The sequence below is a fragment of the Anser brachyrhynchus genome (assembly GCF_964034855.1).
Source record: "Anser brachyrhynchus genome assembly, contig: SCAFFOLD_364, whole genome shotgun sequence".
NCBI classification, from domain to species: Eukaryota; Metazoa; Chordata; class Aves; order Anseriformes; family Anatidae; genus Anser; species Anser brachyrhynchus.
The window spans coordinates 66968-89674 of record NW_027664066.1 but is presented as its reverse complement, the minus strand read 5'-3'; the positions used below and the strand labels follow the sequence as shown (position 1 = coordinate 89674).

Below are 22707 nucleotides of genomic sequence, written 5' to 3'. Positions count from 1 at the left end.
CCCTCTCCCTCTCCCTCTCCCTCTCCCTCTCCCTCTCCCTCTCCCTCTCCCTCTCCCTCTCCCTCTCCCTCTCCCTCTCCCTCTTCCCCTTCCCCTTCCCTTTACGCTTCCTCTTCCTCCTCCTCTTCCCATTTCCCTTCCCTTTCCTGTTCCCATTCTGCTTCCCCTTCCCATCCCCGTTCCCCTTCCCGTTCCCCTTCCCCTTCCCCTTTTCCTTCCCCTTCCTCTTTTCCTTCCCCTTTCCCTTCCAATTTCCCTTCCCCTTCTTGTTCCCCTTCCCCTTCCCATTTCCCTTCCCCTTCCTGTTCCCCTTCCCATTTCTCTCCCCATTCCCGTTCCCGTTCCCGTTCCCATTCCCATTCCTGTTCCCCTTCCTCTTCCTGTTCCTGTTTCCCTTCCCCTTCCCGCTCCCATTCCCATTTCCCTTCCCCTTTCCCTTCCTCTTCCTTTTCCCTGCACAGTCCCTTCCTAATCAGGGATGTGCAGCCAAAGCAGGTCATGCAGCCGAGGACACGCCAGCAGCAAGAAGTGTGCTTGCTACCAGCAGCAGAGCTGCAGGCGAGCAGGTACAGCTTTGGCCTTGGGAGAGAGCTGCCCTGGGAGCCGGACTGACAGTCAAGCCCTCCCTCCCGTGCTGGCCTTTCCCTGCTCCATGAAAGCTCATCCGCTGCAAAGTGCAGAATGGACGGCCACCAAGGAAAGACCCAGAGAACTTTGGAGACAGGGCTTTATTGAATGGAAGGAGGTGTTGGCGTTAATAGCCTGGATGGGCAACCCTGGTCCCATTCGTGCTGCAGGGAGGGCCCTTGCTGGATGTCTCCATCTGGACCCTTCTGTGTGCCGGACGGCCTCTCCGGTCCCTTGCTGACAGGCATTGGCACTACTCTTCGCACCTGCGGAGATCAACACAAACCTCTGTAGTTCTGCATACGCAGAGACATGCAGAGCAACACTGCAAGACTGTTCAGGACAGAAATGAGGGGATCTGACGCTGGCTGGAGACAGCAGGCCCACGGTCCCTGTGATGCAGTCCCACCCCTGTGTCCAATCCCATTCCTGAATACTGTTTTGTGGACAGGAGCCCAGGGCACTTACCCGTCTTGACTCTCTCTGCCTTGGCCCAGCAGGGGGTGCAGGCTGGTGACCCACTTGCCAAAGCTGGTGGTAGCTCTGTTCCTCTTTCGCCGACCGACTCCACCGCAGCACTGCCAGCTCACTGCAAGCACACAGCGGGACAAGGTGGTGTGAGCACTTGGAGAGCGCTCCCAGACGGGGCTCCCGAGCAGGCCGCCTGCTGGGGCTGCAGAAGGCCAGTGCCAGGAAAAACCCCTCTTTCCAGCAGGGCTGGGGGAGTGGAAGGAAGGGCACTGCAAGGGAGGAAATACTGCCCGCGTCCGGGGAAATTTACCACTTGAGCTGCTCCTGCAGATCCCTCTCCGCATCTCTCTCTCCCCTTTGTTTACGGGCCACCTGCTCCACGATGCATGTCACCACCTCCCTTAGGGTCCCATGTGTCCGTGGAGAAAGACTCCTGCAGCAGTAAGGACAAAGTCTCTCTCACTGTTCAGCCGCAACACTCCTGTCTCTTCCCTCAGCCAGCCACCCTTTCCCCGCAAGGCCCCATTCGGCCCCACAGCCCCTTCGATGCAGGAGGAGTTTCAAGCGTGGGCTGCTCTGGGCTGCGGAGAGGCCCCTGGCATTGGGCTCTAAGCCAGCTCAGACCCCTGGCCTTCGGCTTCCCAGGGCTCTGTAAGCGACCCCTTGGCTCAGGGGCTGGCTTCCTCGACCCACAGGTGCCTCGGCACCACTCCACTACCCCAGGCCTTGGCTGCAGCTGCTGCACGCTTACCGCTTAGGGGGCACAGGGCTGTCCTGCTGAGTTCTGGGTGGCTCTTCTCCGTCCTCGTCCCACTCCCCCATCATCCTCTCCATGAGGTCAGGGCTGGACTGCCCCGAGTCGCTCTCAGACAGAGAGCTGGGAGTTCTCTCGGGACTTCTCTCCTCAGAGGGACAGGATTCCTGCAAAGGAATTACTCTCATTACAACAGCCCCGCAGCGCTGGGCTGATGCTTCCCAGCATGCAGCCCCCTCCCACCCTCCCAGACAACCTCCAGACCACTTCTGGCAGGGACCCCAGGGGGACTGGGAAAACAACCAGCACAAGGCCATCGGTGCGCTCCCAGCGTCATGTCCCAGCACTACCGGCGTTTTGCTAAAACTCCCTCTTGGTCTCTCTTGCTCAGCAAAGGCAGCAGCAACCCACCCTGCAGTGCTGCAGCAATAGTGCTACTACGGCTTGGGTGCTAGAAGCACCTTGCAGCCTCAGATCCCCGGTGGGAAAGTGCTCCTTTAGTGCACAAATTCAAAGTACCTCGGTTGTTGGCATCTCCACTTCTCTCTTGACTTTTGCTTTGGTTAGTGCTGCGCTTCGCTGCTTGGGTTGTTTCTTTTTCTCCTCCTGCAGCTCTTTGTTCTTATTTTCCTCCTCAGCCAAGAAATTCTGAATGTGTTTTGGAAGCGTCTCCTTAATCTTCAAGCACTTATTCTGGAGGGTGACCAAAACGCAACCACAGACAGTTAGTAACGCTGTGCGGGGAGGGCTGGGGTGTCTCCCCCCTTCCTGCACTCCCTTCCACCCTCACTCAGTCTTCTGCCCGTCTGTCAGCTCAGGGTTGCTCCCATGCTCCTGCAGGCTCAACCGAAGAGTCACCTGAAGAGCCCTTCTGGAATGTCTGGGCAAGCTAAGCGACCACGGGGCTAGAAGCAACCTGACAGCTGCCTATCCCACCCAGGCAAGCCATGCAGTGACGTTGCCATCAGAAGCATCCCCGGGTAAGCTCTTGGGTGTGTTTCAGGAAGCTAATGGGGATGAAAAGCATCTTCTCAAATGACACAGCAAAGGGCTTCTCTTCAGTGAAGCACCCAAAGAAACAACTCAGTGGTCACATGAAGGCACAAGTCAAGAATGTTCTGTGAACCGGTGTCCATCGAGTGACGCTATTCTACAGTTCAGTAAGACGCACTCTCTGCAGCAGTCCATGCCACGTACCTCTTTCCTCTGCTCAATAGCTTTGGCAATAAAGTCTACCATCCTGGGAGTCACCTGAGGAATTACTTTCTCTTCCTCTTCCTTTTCCTTCACAGAACTCCTCTGGATGGCCGGAAGCTTCCTGCAAAGACACAATGGGGCAAGGTGACCAGAGTGTGGGAGGAGCTGGTTTCGCATCATCCGCTTCCAAGTGGTGCATCTGCTTCCGCTGCAAAAGGCTGCAGAGCCCCTGAATGCTTGATCTGCTCTCTGTCACGTCTCTCCGAGAGCTGGAAACAGCCCGGGTGGTTGAGCCCAGCCCGGACCAACACTCGACAGTGTCCAAAAGATGCTAGGAGAACACCTGCACTCCTCCACCATCGCTCCTGGGGAAGTCTCTTCAGACTCGAGACACTGTGCTCATTGCAGTCTGAGGGAAAGCAAGAAAGACCTCCCAGTCCTGCAAGGAGCCGTTGCCATTAGTTACCCAGCTAAGAAGTGATGCTGCAAGATGCTTGCCATGCAGCAAGAAATCGCAAGGTAGTGGGAGATGGGATAGCTGCACTTTGAGTTCGTACAGCTTCTGTGTCCAGGAGAAACTGCACTCCTACAGAGACAAGAGCAGGGCAGCAGCCACATTTGTCTCTCCAGGAGTCCCACCTGGCACGACGCTCTGTCTGCTCAGCTTTCTGACTGCTCTCCGGCTTTACAGTCAGGGCGGGTAACCTCTCTGGAGCAAGTGTTGCTCGATGAAGGAGGCGCTTCTTGGGAAGATCCTCTGGAAAGAAGAAAGGAGACAACTTGAGTAAAGCATCTCTGCTCTTGTGGTAATCGTGCGCCAATTCTGTCCCAGTTCCAGCAAGAATGGCATGCAGATCAGCTCAAGCCTGTGGCAACACCATTGGCAGGGGTCATTTTTGTCCCTTTGGAGCCATGTTTCCTGGGACCTCGTAGGCCTTTTCTGACACTCTCCATCTCTTTCTTCCTGGCTATAGTGCACCGTTGTTTCCTGGGCAATACCGTTTTGATGCCCTTATCTCCCCCGTGTGCTGAAATGGGGGACTCCCTGGGAGATGCCCATGCCCTCAAAGAGTCATTCTGGGGTGGGGAATCGCTTCGCACAAGAGGAGACGGCTCTTGCATCTGTTGATCGGTCCCACGCACACACATTTGCTACAGAGGCACGCTCACAACAGAGGCATTGTTTGTGAGGCATCTGAGAGCATGGAAGGAAGCAGGGTCAGAGCTTTCCAGGGTTTGCAGCACAGGCTGGGGAGTGGAGGCCACAGGAAAGGTGTCCTTCAGCACTCGCAGTGGACGTTTGTGGTGCAGGGCTGTCGCACAATCTTGTTCCACAATGGCTTGCTCGAGCTTTCCCACCATGGGGATAGAGTCACAGGAGGTGTCTCAGGCTCCTCCAGGCACTCTGTGGTAACCTCGGCCCTAATCCCCTCCAGACAAGGAGGAAGGAAACCTACATGCCCCTACAAGTGACCCATGGGTTCCTTACCTTTCTTGACGCTCTCTCCTCCTTTTGTCCAGCCTTGTTCTTTGCTGGGCTTCACTTGTCCGATCAGACTCACTGCCCTTTGATCTTTGCTGGGCTTCACTTGTCCTCTCAGACTCACTGTCCCCGTTGGCTTCTTAAGCATGCTCTCGTGCTTGTACCTGGAAAGAAGAGCACCACGCTGAAGACAGGGCACTGTGCCAATGTTCTCCTGTCCTTGCTGTGAGCATGGCTGACCTCGCAATAATCCTGCCTGCTGCTTCAGGGGAAAAACTTATTCCTCTCTAACTCATAGTACCATCCAGCGCATAGCTACCTCTCACTCATAGCTCACAAAGCAATGTGGAGCCCCACCAGACTCAAGCTCCGGTTTGGACATGGAACTGTTCCTCCTCTAGCCCGTGGGCCCAAGCGGAAGGCAGTCTCGCTCACAGGAGAAAAGAAATGGTGGGAGCATGCTGATGGAGAACGAGCCCAAAAAACTCTCCATGTCTATAGCAGCGCAGTCGTCTAAAGCACTTCTGCTGTCCCACGTTTCTCCACGGAGTTCCCTGCAAAGCAGTCCTCCCAACACTGAAGAGTACCGTCACAAGCATAATCCACAGGGCCCGGTAAGGCAGCCCTCCCCCGCAAGCATGAGCTGAGAAGCCGATCTCTTTCTCTGCTGAGAGCAGCAGGAAAAAGCTTACTCACATTGGAAAGACAATGACAGGTTCAGAAGCGGTCTGAGAAGCAGCGGTGTCGAGGTGAGAGATGACAGAGTTGTTCATCTCTGGCATCTGCAATAGACAGAGACAAGTGACAGGCGATGGGGACACTGACAAGGGCTGGCTGCTTGGTCCAGCTTAGCCCCACCGAGAGCTGCCTAAGGGCTCCGGCCTCAGCAAGCCTTGCTCTGCCTGCACCTCCGCTCCCTGCCCAAACGCTGGGCTGAGCAGCGATCTCCACTGGCACGCTAGCCTTTTGCCAAAAAGCAAGGCCTCTCTCGGGGGGGTCTCTTGCAGAGCCAGGCCCCTGCCTGCAAGGGAAGAGCTCTACAGAGTCTGCTTTCCTGCAGACCACGAGGAGCCCAACTGGCTGAAGAAGCACGACAGGCCAGGAGAAAGCAGCCACCCAGTCCCTGGAAGGCACTTCAGAAGAACCATGGGTAGTGCTGGGAAAATGAAAATCCTACCCTGAGAAGAGCTTGCAAAGCATTCGTTGTCCCATTCAGCTTTTTCAGAAAGTCTTCATAGAATTTCATTTTAACATCCTTGCCCTCGATGATCAGCATGCCAACGTCTCTCCAAAGGAAGGCAACGTTCTGCCTGTCCTCTATGCAGACACAGAAGAGACGCGTGGTCCTTTCTATGCAAAGCCGCACTAAGCTCTCAGAGACATTGTTTTCTGAGGCGATCTGAGCATACGGCAGTTCCTCAAAATGCAGGTGGCCTGGAAAACAAGGGACAAGGAGCACGTGCACTTAGAGAGCTGCTAAGCTGGCTAAAATCAAAGGTCAGAACTGGCAGGAAGCAGATCCCTGACTGCAGGATGAGGCGGGGAAAAAGGTGCTAGGACCCATGGCAAGCTGAATGGTGCCAGGCCATGGCAGTCATGTCCACGCACAGTGTGCTCCTAATCATTAGACAGGAACGCTCCGATTCACGGACCCAAGCTCCTGGTGCCTGCTTTTTCTGCTTGCAAAGAGGTGTTGAGAGCCAAGAAGAGCTCTGGCATTTGCCTGTACGAGGCCTAGTACAGCAGAAGGTGGGAGCAAGAGTTGAAACACCATGGGGCAAGAAGACACGTTTCCAATAAAACTGGAGTAAAACCTCTTGTTGAAGCAGGTCAAAGAGAGTGTGCTGTTATGCTGCACTGTCATCTGGTGATTATTTAAAGCAGTTAGAGAGACTGGGTCCGTTTCACACCAGGCTCGCTTTGACGAGCTTTTCTCAGGCTGCGCCAGGAGTTTGGTCCTCGGCTGCGTCACCGGTGGACAGCAGAGCACAGCTCTCGCATTCTGCTGCAAGGGCAAACACCTCTTTCAGTCCTCAGTCGTCCTACCTGGAACGTCTATGTAGTCGTATCGGAGGTCATGGTTGTGCACAATAGCCTTAGCCAGATGAAACATGGGTCTCTCAACAGTCACGATGTCATTTTTCTGGCTGGCTACTTGCTCTGTGACAACTGTGAATGTTCCAAGACCAGGAATGCGGACGGCCTGAAACAGAAGAGGGTGGATCAGAAGAAGCTTTGCAGGGACAAAGAGATGACTTGCCAGAGAGCGGGGAGGGAGCTTTGTGCCCTGTCCACACCTGAGGTACAACTCAGCAAGATGGGTTCCTTGGAGAGCTGGGAGAAGACGTAGAGGGCCTGGACTTTTCCCTCTCACCCCCCTTCCCCAAGGAAGAGCCAGGTAGTGCAGGAAAAGCCGACACACGTCCATTGGCTCACTAAGATACAAGGGGGCTTCCCACACTTGGAACGACCCTTGAAGTAGTACCCCGGCCCAGTTCGGTAATCAGCTCTGGCAATGGGGGACTCAGGAAGCCCCAGGAAAAGTCCAGCCCTTTTTCTGAAATCCGAGCCTGGACCTCACAGTACATCTGAATTGACAGCGGAGCTAGTCCGTGGCCCAGCAGTGCATTACTGAGGCCTTCTGGGGCATTGGTCCTGCTTCCAAAGGAGGGAAGAATAACTGCACTCGATGACAAAGGGCTCTCATTGCTTCATGGAACATCAGGGTGTGAGGGAAGAAGAGGCAAGTCCCACCTGGTGGAGAGCCAGCTGTTGACTCAGGTAGTAGGATGCGCTGGCCCAAATCTTAGCGAGCTCTGGAAAACCAAGGAAAAGACACGTCATGCTCTCCGACGGCAACATTAAAGCCACTTAGCACACAGCTATCCAAGGACCGATGCATTTTGAACTCTTCAGCTGCATTCTCTAGAGCCCAGCAGAGGCTGCAGGACTCCTCAGGCTGCCCCAAAGAGGGCTCCTTGCCTTTCAGGTGCAGGTCTCCAGGTGTGACCCACCCTCAAGGCCAACCTGGCAGTGGACTGTGGCACCAGTGAGGGCACGGTGCTGTGCTCCGTGGGACTCTAGAAGGCTCAGGGCAGGCCCTGGTGTGTCCCCAGCAGGGAGCAGCTTCCCCTTGTCCCCTGTGTATTGACACGTGTCAGCAAAAATGTGCTCAGAAAAGGAGGAATATATCAGAGAGCGCAGAACTTAGCGGTCTCACATAAGATGTCCCAGAGGCAAAGCTACCAGTTAAAAGGATGTTACGGTTTGGCAGAGGAGAGGAGTGGGGAACATATGTAGCCTGCTTCCTTGTATCATTCTTGGGTGGCGTGGTGGTTTTACTTGGGTGGGCAGCCAAGCTCCACTCTCTCACTCCGCCTCCTCAAAGGGAAAGGGAGGGAAAAAAAATGCAAAAGGCTCAAGGATTGAGATATGGACGGGAAGGTTGCGCAACTATTATTGTGATGGGCAAAACAGAGTCAGAGCAGGGAGATATTAAGTTTCATTGCCTGTTACTAACAGTCCACAGAAGTGAGAAACAAAGGAAAGAAAACAAAATCGCCTTCCACCCATCCACCCTCTTCCACCTCCTCCCCACGAGCGGTGCAGGGGAACGGGGGTATGGGGGTTGTGATCATTCTATAGTACTTTGTCTCTGACGCTCCTTCTCAGTCACTCTATTCCCCTGCTCCAATGTGGGGTCAGTCCCACAGGATGCAGTCCTTCCCGAACTGATCCTGTGTGGGCTTCCCACAGGTAGCAGCTCTTCAAGAACTGCTCCAGATATGGCTCCGTACCACGGGGTCCATCCGTCAGGAGGACACTGCTCCAACCTGGGTCCCCCACAAGCAGCACCTCCCCCCAGACTCCCTGATCCTGTGTGGGCCCCTCTCCACCGGCTGCAGCTCAGGCCCGGAATCTGCTCCAGTGGGGGTCCTCCACAGGCCGCAGCCTGCAGGGGGGGCAGCTTCTGGAGTCTTCTCACAGAAGCCACCCCTACAGCCCCCTGCTAACAAAACCTTGCCATGGATACCCACTACATGTGGCTTTGAGGGTGCTCAGAAGAGCTGTATTTGCTGTCATTTCTCTGTCGTGTGCTCTTTGACTGAAGTGAATGGGGTATATTCAACCTCAGTCAGCACATTCTACTTTTGCCACTGCTCTTTTCAAGTAAACAGTTTTGCAGAAGTACTACCGTTTTGGTCTGCTTGAGGCAGCAACGAGTGGCAGGAAATTTGCCATTTCTTTGGGGCAAAGCCTATTTCATCAGAGAGTTTGATATGCTGCGGATGTTGTGGTAATAAAACTCTCATAAGGAATGACTCTCTCAATAAAAACAGGTGTATCTTTTATGTTTAAGAATCTACCCTATCAACTGACTCTTCTGCAGTTGCATACAATTGTCCTTCGGTAGCGTATCTCCCCCAGTCTTTCACTTCTAGTCATGGAAGTGGACAGAGGAGCTTCAACACGTGTGTATATGCAGATATATGTGCAGCTTCTCCACGTCGCACGTCCCAGCACAGCGACGCTGCACAGCCCGCAGACCCCTCCAGCTCTTCCAGCCAGCCAGGAGCTGAGGGTGGGCAGTGCCCACTGCCAGGCAAGGAGCAACCCTCAGGACTGGCAACTTCTGCCTGGGGTGCCGTAGGGAACACAGGGGCTGGGTCAGGAAAAAAGCCCCGAACCCCGGCTGCCAGGTCGGTCCCTCAGCCCTTTGGCATGGTCAAGGAGGCCCTTTCCTGCAGACACCAGGCCTTCCCAGCCACCCCCACTGGCCTCAGGGGATCCACACCAGTTTTCAGAGATGTCATTGAGCCTGACAACCCTCGTGAAATTGGGCCTGAAGGCCTTACCAGAATTTAAGAGCTTCTCAATTGTTGGAGGGAAGCAAGGCGCTGAGAAGAGGTATTTTGCCATCTCAGTTCCACCCCTGCTGTGGCCTCCCTTTCCACCTTCTCCTCCTCACTTCAGAGCAGCTCCTCCAAAGCAGAGCAGTGGCAAGAGCAACTCCCTGGAGAGTGCCTGGAGTCCCCTCGGCCTCTCAGGGACAAGTGGGAGGACGTGTGGCGGCCCCGGGTTAAAAGGTGGCAGTCACCATTGTGAGGTGGGACTGTCGCACTGTGACCTCAGACCGTGTCACAGAGGGGCTGCAGCGCCCCTGCCCAGGCGCTGCCCTGGGGGGACCCTGTAGCAGGTAGGGGCTGCAGAGGGCATTTGGGGGAGCTGCCCCCACCTCACTGTCTCCTGACCATGAGGGCTTTCCCCAGGCCAGAAGTGCTCATGGGCTGTAACTGCTGGTGGGTTTCTTTCCCCAAAACCAAAAACCAGAAAGCAAACTAGACCAACACACAGACCTGACAAAAGAGACATGGAGACAATGAGAAGAAAGAAGTCTCCCAGGCACACTAATTGACAGCCTATGGAGAAACTACAGGCACCACAGGTGGGGCTCTGCTTTCTGTCCTACAGCCATTAGGGCTGCCTGGGCCAAGGAAGCCCCACCAGATGAACATCTCACCTTTCGAGCAACGTTAAGGGGGATGTTTTGTGGAAGGGGCCACCTGTCTTTTCAGCTGCTCACTGTGACAGTGCCAGGGAGCCCAAGGAGCCCCTCAGATGGGACGTGCAGGATGAGCAGTGCCACTACCAGCACCGCGGCAGCCCCTCTGCAGCCAGAGCCCCTCCGGACCATCGGGGAAGTGCCTTGCTGCTGCCTGCAGGGGTCTGGGTCCCGCTGCAGCTGCAGCCACTGCCACTGCTGGCCTGGAGCACCCGCAGAGCCCAGGCAGGGTGTGGGTGCCCAGCAGCCTTGGGGTGCCTTCCCTCCTGTTGCACAGCCCGCTCTCAAGCCTGCTGCTGAGAGCATTGTCCTGACCCAGGTGTCTGGAGAGGAGCTTTTGGAGGTCTGCTCATCTCCCCTGCGCTCCTCCCAGCCTTTCTGACAAGGAGGTGTGGAACAAAAGGCCCCTCAGGGACAAGTGGGAGTGAAACTATCTACCTGACTGAAAAAGCTGCTCCCGCGGCACAGCATGGTGCCTGCACAGCTCTGGGTACCCCTGGCAGTGCTGGCCTGGGCACCCCGGAGCACCCTGGCTTTGCAAGCCTCCGGATAGTTTTGACCGGTGAGGGGACTGGTGCCCAGAGCTGCCCCAGGCAAAAGCCTGCTTCTCTTCCTCTTCCTCCTGTTCCCTGCAGAGTCCCTTCCAAGCAGGGATTTGCAGCTGCAGCAGGGCATGCGGCGGGGACCAGCCAGCAGCGGGAAGTGTGCTGGCCACCAAGAGCAGAGCTGCAGGCGAGCAGGTACAGCTTTGGCCTCGGGAGAGAGCTGCCCTGGGAGCCGGACTGACAGTCAAGCCCTCCCTCCCGTGCTGGCCTTTCCCTGCTCCATGAAAGCTCATCCGCTGCAAAGTGCAGAATGGACGGCCGCCAAGGAAAGACCCAGAGAACTTTGGAGACAGGGCTTTATTGAACAGAATGAAGTGCCGCCGTTAGCAGCCTGGATGGCCTCGTGGTCTGTGGTTTCTAGTCACGGAAATAAAAGAGCTTTACTATGGGATTATATCCAAGAAGTGGTCTTTTTAATCTAATTTACAACTCAGTGGGTTAGCATTTTCATGGGGCTGTGATGCTAAAAATGTTGCCATGGACTGCAGAGAATCGCATTTTGACATTTTTTCCCTGGATGATCAGCATGGCAATGTCCCTCCAAAGGAAGGCAACGTTCTGCATGTCCTCTGTGCAGGCATGGAAGAGACGCGTGGTCCTTTCCATGCAAAGCCGCACTGCGCTCTCAGAGACACGGATTCCCGAGGCAATCTGAGCATCCGGCAGTTGCTCCAAATGGCGGTGGCCTGGAAAACAAGGGAAGAGGAACTCGTGCCCTTAGAGAGCTGCTACGCTGGCTGAAATCAGAGATCAGAATTGGCAGGAAGAAGATCCATAACTGCAGGATGAGGCATGGAAAAAGGTGCTAGTCTATGGCAGCCATGTCCACACACAGTGTGCTCCTAATCATGAAAAGAAAGCACCCAACCACAGACCCAAGCTCCTGGTGCCACACAGGGTCCTCGGCCAGCTGTGCCAATGGAAGCAGCAACTGGAAATCACAGTCTTGTGGTCAGTGGTCAAGAGCTTTAACATGGGAATATATCCAAGGAGCAGTCTATTTTCTCTACCTTACAACTTAGTGCTTTAGGTTTTTCATGGTGCTGTGATGTCTCATAACGGTTGTCATGAAGTAAGCTTCATGCTCTTCCAATTACATTTTAAAATAGAGAACAGTTACAGTGAGCTTCACTTACAGTCAGGAATGGCACATTGGAAGGACACATGCACTGCCCTGGATAATCCTGGAGAGCTTGACAGAAGCCAGATTGTTCATTGACCTTGTGTTGTGGTTTAACCCGGCTGGCAGCTAAACACCACACAGCCGTTCGCTCACCCTCCCCCCTCCCTCTCTGGGATGGGGGAGAGAAACGGGAAAGTGAAGCCGGTGAGTTGAGATAGAGACAGTTTATTAAGACAGGAATATAATAATAACAATAATAATAATAATAGTGATAATGATAATAGTATTAATAATAATAATGTGTAAGAAAACAAGTGATGCACAATGCAATTGCTCACCACCCGCTGACCGATGCCCAGCCTATCCCCCGAGCAGCCGGCCCCCCACCCCGGCCAGCCACCCCTATATATTGTTTAGCATGACGTCAGATGGTATGGAATACCCCTTTGGCCAGTTTGGGTCAGCTGTCCTGGGTCTGTCCCCTCCCAGCTCCTGCTGCACCCCCAGCCTGCTCGCTGGCAGGACAGAGCGAGAAGCCGAAAAGTCCTTGGCCTGGTGTAAACACTGCTCTGCAACAATTAAAACATCAGCATGTTATCAGCGCTCTTCTCATCCTAATCCAAAACATAGCACCCTACCAGCTACTTTGAGGAAAAATTAACTCTGTCCTAACTGCAACCAGGACACCTTGCTGAATATTCCTTGTCTTTTTCCCAAGGAAAAGTTCTCTTGAGTGGCAGTGACATCTGGGACATTTGCACACAAAAGATTCCCTCAAAGGAAAGGAAACGTATGGCATCCCAGTCCTCCGTATCAGTCAAACTGGTCTTTCCATCTTCCAGGTCACGGGACTCAAGTATGTCACTGCCCTAAACTCAATCACTCAGGCTAGCAGATTTCAAGAAGCAATGGGAAATGCAAGACGTGATCTTTCACATCTTCCTGCAGTTTGGCTTTGCCTAAAGCTTTCCGCACTTTCCCTACACGTGTGACCTAAAATCAGTATTTCATTGGTCACTAACTTGGAGTGGCTGCTGAGCTTTCTGCACTGCTGCTAGAGTTTTTGGTACTGCTGTGCAAAAGCAACATTGCTAATGTTGTATCTTACTCAGCTGCTGTAGTGCACTTATTCACACAGAATCACAGAATCACAGAATATTAGGGATTGGAAGGTACCTTGAAAGATCATCTAGTCCAGTCCCCCTGCCGGAGCAGGAACACCTAAATCATGTCACACAGGAACACGTCCAGGTGGGTTTAGAAAGTCTCCAGAGAAGGAGACTCCACAACGCCCCGGGCAGCCTGTTCAAGTGTTCTGTCACCCTCACCGTAAAAACGTTTTGTCTCATATTTAAGCAGAACCTCCTACACTCCAGCTTGCACCCATTGCCCCTTGTCCTGTCATTGGATGTCACCGAGAAGAGCCTGGCTCCGTCCTCCTGGCATTCGCCCTTTACATATTTATAAACATTAATACGGTCACCCCTCAGTCTCCTCTTCTCCAAGCTAAAGAGACCCATCTCCCTCAGCCTTTCGTCGTAAGGAAGACGCTCCGCTCCCTTAATCATCCTTGTGGCTCTGTGCTGGACTCTCTCAAGCAGTTCACACAGATTACATAGGTTACCTCTTTCTTCAGTTTCATTTAAATATCAGCATTACTGGAAGCAATCTGGTAACTAAATATCTAGCAATCATTTTCAAGAAGTATTCCAGAAGATCGTGAAGACAGGCTAATATCCAATTGCCTGACAAGACTCTTAAAGACATGATCTCCAAGTTGATTGATACTTCTCCTCCTGATCATTCCAGGCCAGTAGAATGCCTTGGTTCCGCAGCAGCTGGGAGAAAGAAGACAGCTTGCCTAGAATCCTTTCTCTTCTTTATGTACTTTTGATTCTAGACTGCTCAGAGTTAGTTCTAAAGGAGACGGATTTTTTGCTCAGTCAGCTGACATCCATCTCTTAGATTTGCTTTGCTAACCTGGGTCAAGGACACCTTTGTCAGGCAACGAAGAGCTTTATAGTTTTCCCAGGTTTATCAATGGGGATTTCATCTCTCCTTTCTCCATTAAGCAAAAAACAATTAATTTCCTCAATAATTTAAACAACAGCAATGTCTTTTCCTCCTCTTCCTCTTCCCCTTCCTCTTCCCCTTCCTCTTCCGCTTCCTCACCAAAGTTGTAAGTGCCCATCCACTCTCCCAGTCCTCAACTTTTAAGTTTTCAATTAATCTTAACTTCCTGACTGAAAAAACGTCCCCACCATAAGCTTTCCTCCCTGTTTCCGCAGCCATAGTTCCTGCCTTGGATGTCACTGTCCCCACAGCCCATCACGATGCCTGCACAGCTCTGGGTATCCCTGGCAGTGCTGGCCTGGGCACACTGGAGAGCCTCTGCTTTGCAAGCCTCTGGACAATTTTGACCTCCAAGGGGACTGATGCCAGGAACTGCCCCAGGCAAAAGCCCGCTCCTCTTCCTCTTCCTCTTCCTCTTCCTCTTCCTCTTCCTCTTCCTCTTCCTCTTCCTCTTCCTCTTCCTCTTCCTCTTCCTCTTCCTCTTCCTCTTCCTCTTCCTCTTCCTCTTCCTCTTCCTCTTCCTCTTCCTCTTCCTCTTCCTCTTCCTCTTCCTCTTCCTCTTCCTCTTCCTCTTCCTCTTCCTCTTCCTCTTCCTCTTCCCCTTCCTCTTCCCCTTCCTCTTCCTCTTCCTCTTCCTCTTCCTCTTCCTCTTCCTCTTCCTCTTCCTCCTCCTCTTCCTCTTCCTCCTCCCCTTCCCCTTCCCCTTCCCCTTCCCCTTCCCCTTCCCCTTCCCCTTCCCCTTCCCCTTCCCCTCCCTCTCCCTCTCCCTCTCCCTCTCCCTCTCCCTCTCCCTCTCCCTCTCCCTCTCCCTCTCCCTCTCCCTCTCCCTCTCCCTCTCCCTCTCCCTCTCCCTCTCCCTCTCCCTCTCCCTCTTCCCCTTCCCCTTCCCTTTACGCTTCCTCTTCCTCCTCCTCTTCCCATTTCCCTTCCCTTTCCTGTTCCCATTCTGCTTCCCCGTTCCCCTTCCCGTTCCCCTTCCCGTTCCCCTTCCCCTTCCCCTTTTCCTTCCCCTTCCTCTTTTCCTTCCCCTTTCCCTTCCAATTTCCCTTCCCCTTCTTGTTCCCCTTCCCCTTCCCATTTCCCTTCCCCTTCCTGTTCCCCTTCCCATTTCTCTCCCCATTCCCGTTCCCGTTCCCGTTCCCATTCCCATTCCTGTTCCCCTTCCTCTTCCTGTTCCTGTTTCCCTTCCCCTTCCCGCTCCCATTCCCATTTCCCTTCCCCTTTCCCTTCCTCTTCCTTTTCCCTGCACAGTCCCTTCCTAATCAGGGATGTGCAGCCAAAGCAGGTCATGCAGCCGAGGACACGCCAGCAGCAAGAAGTGTGCTTGCTACCAGCAGCAGAGCTGCAGGCGAGCAGGTACAGCTTTGGCCTTGGGAGAGAGCTGCCCTGGGAGCCGGACTGACAGTCAAGCCCTCCCTCCCGTGCTGGCCTTTCCCTGCTCCATGAAAGCTCATCCGCTGCAAAGTGCAGAATGGACGGCCACCAAGGAAAGACCCAGAGAACTTTGGAGACAGGGCTTTATTGAATGGAAGGAGGTGTTGGCGTTAATAGCCTGGATGGGCAACCCTGGTCCCATTCGTGCTGCAGGGAGGGCCCTTGCTGGATGTCTCCATCTGGACCCTTCTGTGTGCCGGACGGCCTCTCCGGTCCCTTGCTGACAGGCATTGGCACTACTCTTCGCACCTGCGGAGATCAACACAAACCTCTGTAGTTCTGCATACGCAGAGACATGCAGAGCAACACTGCAAGACTGTTCAGGACAGAAATGAGGGGATCTGACGCTGGCTGGAGACAGCAGGCCCACGGTCCCTGTGATGCAGTCCCACCCCTGTGTCCAATCCCATTCCTGAATACTGTTTTGTGGACAGGAGCCCAGGGCACTTACCCGTCTTGACTCTCTCTGCCTTGGCCCAGCAGGGGGTGCAGGCTGGTGACCCACTTGCCAAAGCTGGTGGTAGCTCTGTTCCTCTTTCGCCGACCGACTCCACCGCAGCACTGCCAGCTCACTGCAAGCACACAGCGGGACGAGGTGGTGTGAGCACTTGGAGAGCGCTCCCAGACGGGGCTCCCGAGCAGGCCGCCTGCTGGGGCTGCAGAAGGCCAGTGCCAGGAAAAACCCCTCTTTCCAGCAGGGCTGGGGGAGTGGAAGGAAGGGCACTGCAAGGGAGGAAATACTGCCCGCGTCCGGGGAAATTTACCACTTGAGCTGCTCCTGCAGATCCCTCTCCGCATCTCTCTCTCCCCTTTGTTTACGGGCCACCTGCTCCACGATGCATGTCACCACCTCCCTTAGGGTCCCATGTGTCCGTGGAGAAAGACTCCTGCAGCAGTAAGGACAAAGTCTCTCTCACTGTTCAGCCGCAACACTCCTGTCTCTTCCCTCAGCCAGCCACCCTTTCCCCGCAAGGCCCCATTCGGCCCCACAGCCCCTTCGATGCAGGAGGAGTTTCAAGCGTGGGCTGCTCTGGGCTGCGGAGAGGCCCCTGGCATTGGGCTCTAAGCCAGCTCAGACCCCTGGCCTTCGGCTTCCCAGGGCTCTGTAAGCGACCCCTTGGCTCAGGGGCTGGCTTCCTCGACCCACAGGTGCCTCGGCACCACTCCACTACCCCAGGCCTTGGCTGCAGCTGCTGCACGCTTACCGCTTAGGGGGCACAGGGCTGTCCTGCTGAGTTCTGGGTGGCTCTTCTCCGTCCTCGTCCCACTCCCCCATCATCCTCTCCATGAGGTCAGGGCTGGACTGCCCCGAGTCGCTCTCAGACAGAGAGCTGGGAGTTCTCTCGGGACTTCTCTCCTCAGAGGGACAGGATTCCTGCAAAGGAATTACTCTCATTACAACAGCCCCGCAGCGCTGGGCTGATGCTTCCCAGCATGCAGCCCCCTCCCACCCTCCCAGACAACCTCCAGACCACTTCTGGCAGGGACCCCAGGGGGACTGGGAAAACAACCAGCACAAGGCCATCGGTGCGCTCCCAGCGTCATGTCCCAGCACTACCGGCGTTTTGCTAAAACTCCCTCTTGGTCTCTCTTGCTCAGCAAAGGCAGCAGCAACCCACCCTGCAGTGCTGCAGCAATAGTGCTACTACGGCTTGGGTGCTAGAAGCACCTTGCAGCCTCAGATCCCCGGTGGGAAAGTGCTCCTTTAGTGCACAAATTCAAAGTACCTCGGTTGTTGGCATCTCCACTTCTCTCTTGACTTTTGCTTTGGTTAGTGCTGCGCTTCGCTGCTTGGGTTGTTTCTTTTTCTCCTCCTGCAGCTCTTTGTTCTTATTTTCCTCCTCAGCCAAGAAATTCTGAATGTGTTTTGGAAGCGTCTCCTTAATCTTCAAGCACTTATTCTGGAGGGTGACCAAAACGCAACCACAGACAGTTAGTAACGCTGTGCGGGGAGGGCTGGGGTGTCTCCCCCCTTCCTGCACTCCCTTCCACCCTCACTCAGTCTTCTGCCCGTCTGTCAGCTCAGGGTTGCTCCCATGCTCCTGCAGGCTCAACCGAAGAGTCGCCTGAAGAGCCCTTCTGGAATGTCTGGGCAAGCTAAGCGACCACGGGGCTAGAAGCAACCTGACAGCTGCCTATCCCACCCAGGCAAGCCATGCAGTGACGTTGCCATCAGAAGCATCCCCGGGTAAGCTCTTGGGTGTGTTTCAGGAAGCTAATGGGGATGAAAAGCATCTTCTCAAATGACACAGCAAAGGGCTTCTCTTCAGTGAAGCACCCAAAGAAACAACTCAGTGGTCACATGAAGGCACAAGTCAAGAATGTTCTGTGAACCGGTGTCCATCGAGTGACGCTATTCTACAGTTCAGTAAGACGCACTCTCTGCAGCAGTCCATGCCACGTACCTCTTTCCTCTGCTCAATAGCTTTGGCAATAAAGTCTACCATCCTGGGAGTCACCTGAGGAATTACTTTCTCTTCCTCTTCCTTTTCCTTCACAGAACTCCTCTGGATGGCCGGAAGCTTCCTGCAAAGACACAATGGGGCAAGGTGACCAGAGTGTGGGAGGAGCTGGTTTCGCATCATCCGCTTCCAAGTGGTGCATCTGCTTCCGCTGCAAAAGGCTGCAGAGCCCCTGAATGCTTGATCTGCTCTCTGTCACGTCTCTCCGAGAGCTGGAAACAGCCCGGGTGGTTGAGCCCAGCCCGGACCAACACTCGACAGTGTCCAAAAGATGCTAGGAGAACACCTGCACTCCTCCACCATCGCTCCTGGGGAAGTCTCTTCAGACTCGAGACACTGTGCTCATTGCAGTCTGAGGGAAAGCAAGAAAGACCTCCCAGTCCTGCAAGGAGCCGTTGCCATTAGTTACCCAGCTAAGAAGTGATGCTGCAAGATGCTTGCCATGCAGCAAGAAATCGCAAGGTAGTGGGAGATGGGATAGCTGCACTTTGAGTTCGTACAGCTTCTGCGTCCAGGAGAAACTGCACTCCTACAGAGACAAGAGCAGGGCAGCAGCCACATTTGTCTCTCCAGGAGTCCCACCTGGCACGACGCTCTGTCTGCTCAGCTTTCTGACTGCTCTCCGGCTTTACAGTCAGGGCGGGTAACCTCTCTGGAGCAAGTGTTGCTCGATGAAGGAGGCGCTTCTTGGGAAGATCCTCTGGAAAGAAGAAAGGAGACAACTTGAGTAAAGCATCTCTGCTCTTGTGGTAATCGTGCGCCAATTCTGTCCCAGTTCCAGCAAGAATGGCATGCAGATCAGCTCAAGCCTGTGGCAACACCATTGGCAGGGGTCATTTTTGTCCCTTTGGAGCCATGTTTCCTGGGACCTCGTAGGCCTTTTCTGACACTCTCCATCTCTTTCTTCCTGGCTATAGTGCACCGTTGTTTCCTGGGCAATACCGTTTTGATGCCCTTATCTCCCCCGTGTGCTGAAATGGGGGACTCCCTGGGAGATGCCCATGCCCTCAAAGAGTCATTCTGGGGTGGGGAATCGCTTCGCACAAGAGGAGACGGCTCTTGCATCTGTTGATCGGTCCCACGCACACACATTTGCTACAGAGGCACGCTCACAACAGAGGCATTGTTTGTGAGGCATCTGAGAGCATGGAAGGAAGCAGGGTCAGAGCTTTCCAGGGTTTGCAGCACAGGCTGGGGAGTGGAGGCCACAGGAAAGGTGTCCTTCAGCACTCGCAGTGGACGTTTGTGGTGCAGGGCTGTCGCACAATCTTGTTCCACAATGGCTTGCTCGAGCTTTCCCACCATGGGGATAGAGTCACAGGAGGTGTCTCAGGCTCCTCCAGGCACTCTGTGGTAACCTCGGCCCTAATCCCCTCCAGACAAGGAGGAAGGAAACCTACATGCCCCTACAAGTGACCTATGGGTTCCTTACCTTTCTTGATGCTCTCTCCTCCTTTTGTCCAGCCTTGTTCTTTGCTGGGCTTCACTTGTCCGATCAGACTCACTGCCCTTTGATCTTTGCTGGGCTTCACTTGTCCTCTCAGACTCACTGTCCCCGTTGGCTTCTTAAGCATGCTCTCGTGCTTGTACCTGGAAAGAAGAGCACCACGCTGAAGACAGGGCACTGTGCCAATGTTCTCCTGTCCTTGCTGTGAGCATGGCTGACCTCGCAATAATCCTGCCTGCTGCTTCAGGGGAAAAACTTATTCCTCTCTAACTCATAGTACCATCCAGCACATAGCTACCTCTCACATTGGAAAGCTTACTCACATTGGAAAGACAATGACACGTTCAGAAGCGGTCTGAGAAGCAGCGGTGTCGAGGTGAGAGATGACAGAGTTGTTCATCTCTGGCATCTGCAATAGACAGAGACAAGTGACAGGCGATGGGGACACTGACAAGGGCTGGCTGCTTGGTCCAGCTTAGCCCCACCGAGAGCTGCCTAAGGGCTCCGGCCTCAGCAAGCCTTGCTCTGCCTGCACCTCCGCTCCCTGCCCAAACGCTGGGCTGAGCAGCGATCTCCACTGGCACGCTAGCCTTTTGCCAAAAAGCAAGGCCTCTCTCGGGGGGGTCTCTTGCAGAGCCAGGCCCCTGCCTGCAAGGGAAGAGCTCTACAGAGTCTGCTTTCCTGCAGACCACGAGGAGCCCAACTGGCTGAAGAAGCACGACAGGCCAGGAGAAAGCAGCCACCCAGTCCCTGGAAGGCACTTCAGAAGAACCATGGGTAGTGCTGGGAAAATGAAAATCCTACCCTGAGAAGAGCTTGCAAAGCATTCGTTGTCCCATTCAGCTTTTTCAGAAAGTCTTCATAGAATTTCATTTTAACATCCTTGCCCTCGATGATCAGCATGCCAACGTCTCTCCAAAGGAAGGCAACGTTCTGCCTGTCCTCTATGCAGACACAGAAGAGACGCGTGGTCCTTTCTATGCAAAGCCGCACTAAGCTCTCAGAGACATTGTTTTCTGAGGCGATCTGAGCATACGGCAGTTCCTCAAAATGCAGGTGGCCTGGAAAACAAGGGACAAGGAGCACGTGCACTTAGAGAGCTGCTAAGCTGGCTAAAATCAAAGGTCAGAACTGGCAGGAAGCAGATCCCTGACTGCAGGATGAGGCGGGGAAAAAGGTGCTAGGACCCATGGCAAGCCGAATGGTGCCAGGCCATGGCAGTCATGTCCACGCACAGTGTGCTCCTAATCATTAGCCAGGAACGCTCCGATTCACGGACCCAAGCTCCTGGTGCCTGCTTTTTCTGCTTGCAAAGAGGTGTTGAGAGCCAAGAAGAGCTCTGGCATTTGCCTGTACGAGGCCTAGTACAGCAGAAGGTGGGAGCAAGAGTTGAAACACCATGGGGCAAGAAGACACGTTTCCAATAAAACTGGAGTAAAACCTCTTGTTGAAGCAGGTCAAAGAGAGTGTGCTGTTATGCTGCACTGTCATCTGGTGATTATTTAAAGCAGTTAGAGAGACTGGGTCCGTTTCACACCAGGCTCGCTTTGACGAGCTTTTCTCAGGCTGCGCCAGGAGTTTGGTCCTCGGCTGCGTCACCGGTGGACAGCAGAGCACAGCTCTCGCATTCTGCTGCAAGGGCAAACACCTCTTTCAGTCCTCAGTCGTCCTACCTGGAACGTCTATGTAGTCGTATCGGAGGTCATGGTTGTGCACAATAGCCTTAGCCAGATGAAACATGGGTCTCTCAACAGTCACGATGTCATTTTTCTGGCTGGCTACTTGCTCTGTGACAACTGTGAATGTTCCAAGACCAGGAATGCGGACGGCCTGAAACAGAAGAGGGTGGATCAGAAGAAGCTTTGCAGGGACAAAGAGATGACTTGCCAGAGAGCGGGGAGGGAGCTTTGTGCCCTGTCCACACCTGAGGTACAACTCAGCAAGATGGGTTCCTTGGAGAGCTGGGAGAAGACGTAGAGGGCCTGGACTTTTCCCTCTCACCCCCCTTCCCCAAGGAAGAGCCAGGTAGTGCAGGAAAAGCCGACACACGTCCATTGGCTCACTAAGATACAAGGGGGCTTCCCACACTTGGAACGACCCTTGAAGTAGTACCCCGGCCCAGTTCGGTAATCAGCTCTGGCAATGGGGGACTCAGGAAGCCCCAGGAAAAGTCCAGCCCTTTTTCTGAAATCCGAGCCTGGACCTCACAGTACATCTGAATTGACAGCGGAGCTAGTCCGTGGCCCAGCAGTGCATTACTGAGGCCTTCTGGGGCATTGGTCCTGCTTCCAAAGGAGGGAAGAATAACTGCACTCGATGACAAAGGGCTCTCATTGCTTCATGGAACATCAGGGTGTGAGGGAAGAAGAGGCAAGTCCCACCTGGTGGAGAGCCAGCTGTTGACTCAGGTAGTAGGATGCGCTGGCCCAAATCTTAGCGAGCTCTGGAAAACCAAGGAAAAGACACGTCATGCTCTCCGACGGCAACATTAAAGCCACTTAGCACACAGCTATCCAAGGACCGATGCATTTTGAACTCTTCAGCTACATTCTCTAGAGCCCAGCAGAGGCTGCAGGACTCCTCAGGCTGCCCCAAAGAGGGCTCCTTGCCTTTCAGGTGCAGGTCTCCAGGTGTGACCCACCCTCAAGGCCAACCTGGCAGTGGACTGTGGCACCAGTGAGGGCACGGTGCTGTGCTCCGTGGGACTCTAGAAGGCTCAGGGCAGGCCCTGGTGTGTCCCCAGCAGGGAGCAGCTTCCCCTTGTCCCCTGTGTATTGACACGTGTCAGCAAAAACGTGCTCAGAAAAGGAGGAATATATCAGAGAGCGCAGAACTTAGCGGTCTCACATAAGATGTCCCAGAGGCAAAGCTACCAGTTAAAAGGATGTTACGGTTTGGCAGAGGAGAGGAGTGGGGAACATATGTAGCCTGCTTCCTTGTATCATTCTTGGGTGGCGTGGTGGTTTTACTTGGGTGGGCAGCCAAGCTCCACTCTCTCACTCCGCCTCCTCAAAGGGAAAGGGAGGGAAAAAAAATGCAAAAGGCTCAAGGATTGAGATATGGACGGGAAGGTTGCGCAACTATTATTGTGATGGGCAAAACAGAGTCAGAGCAGGGAGATATTAAGTTTCATTGCCTGTTACTAACAGTCCACAGAAGTGAGAAACAAAGGAAAGAAAACAAAAACGCCTTCCACCCATCCACCCTCTTCCACCTCCTCCCCACGAGCGGTGCAGGGGAACGGGGGTATGGGGGTTGTGATCATTCTATAGTACTTTGTCTCTGACGCTCCTTCTCAGTCACTCTATTCCCCTGCTCCAATGTGGGGTCAGTCCCACAGGATGCAGTCCTTCCCAAACTGATCCTGTGTGGGCTTCCCACAGGTAGCAGCTCTTCAAGAACTGCTCCAGATATGGCTCCGTACCACGGGGTCCATCCGTCAGGAGGACACTGCTCCAACCTGGGTCC

General features: G+C 54.2%; 1 protein-coding gene across 1 annotated transcript; it reads right to left on the bottom strand.

Moving 5' to 3' along the window:
• Window positions 1-2745: 2745 nt before the first annotated feature.
• Window positions 2746-5097, bottom strand: LOC308186378 (uncharacterized protein). The gene is made up of 3 exons (XM_080608525.1): window positions 4539-5097; window positions 3689-3806; window positions 2746-3170 (listed from the first exon to the last, which is right to left on the bottom strand). Exons 1-3 carry the CDS (start codon window positions 4678-4680, stop codon window positions 2960-2962), a joined length of 471 nt encoding a protein of 156 aa, XP_080464651.1. The 5' UTR covers window positions 4681-5097; the 3' UTR covers window positions 2746-2959.
• Between the last annotated feature and the right edge of the window lie 17610 nt (window positions 5098-22707).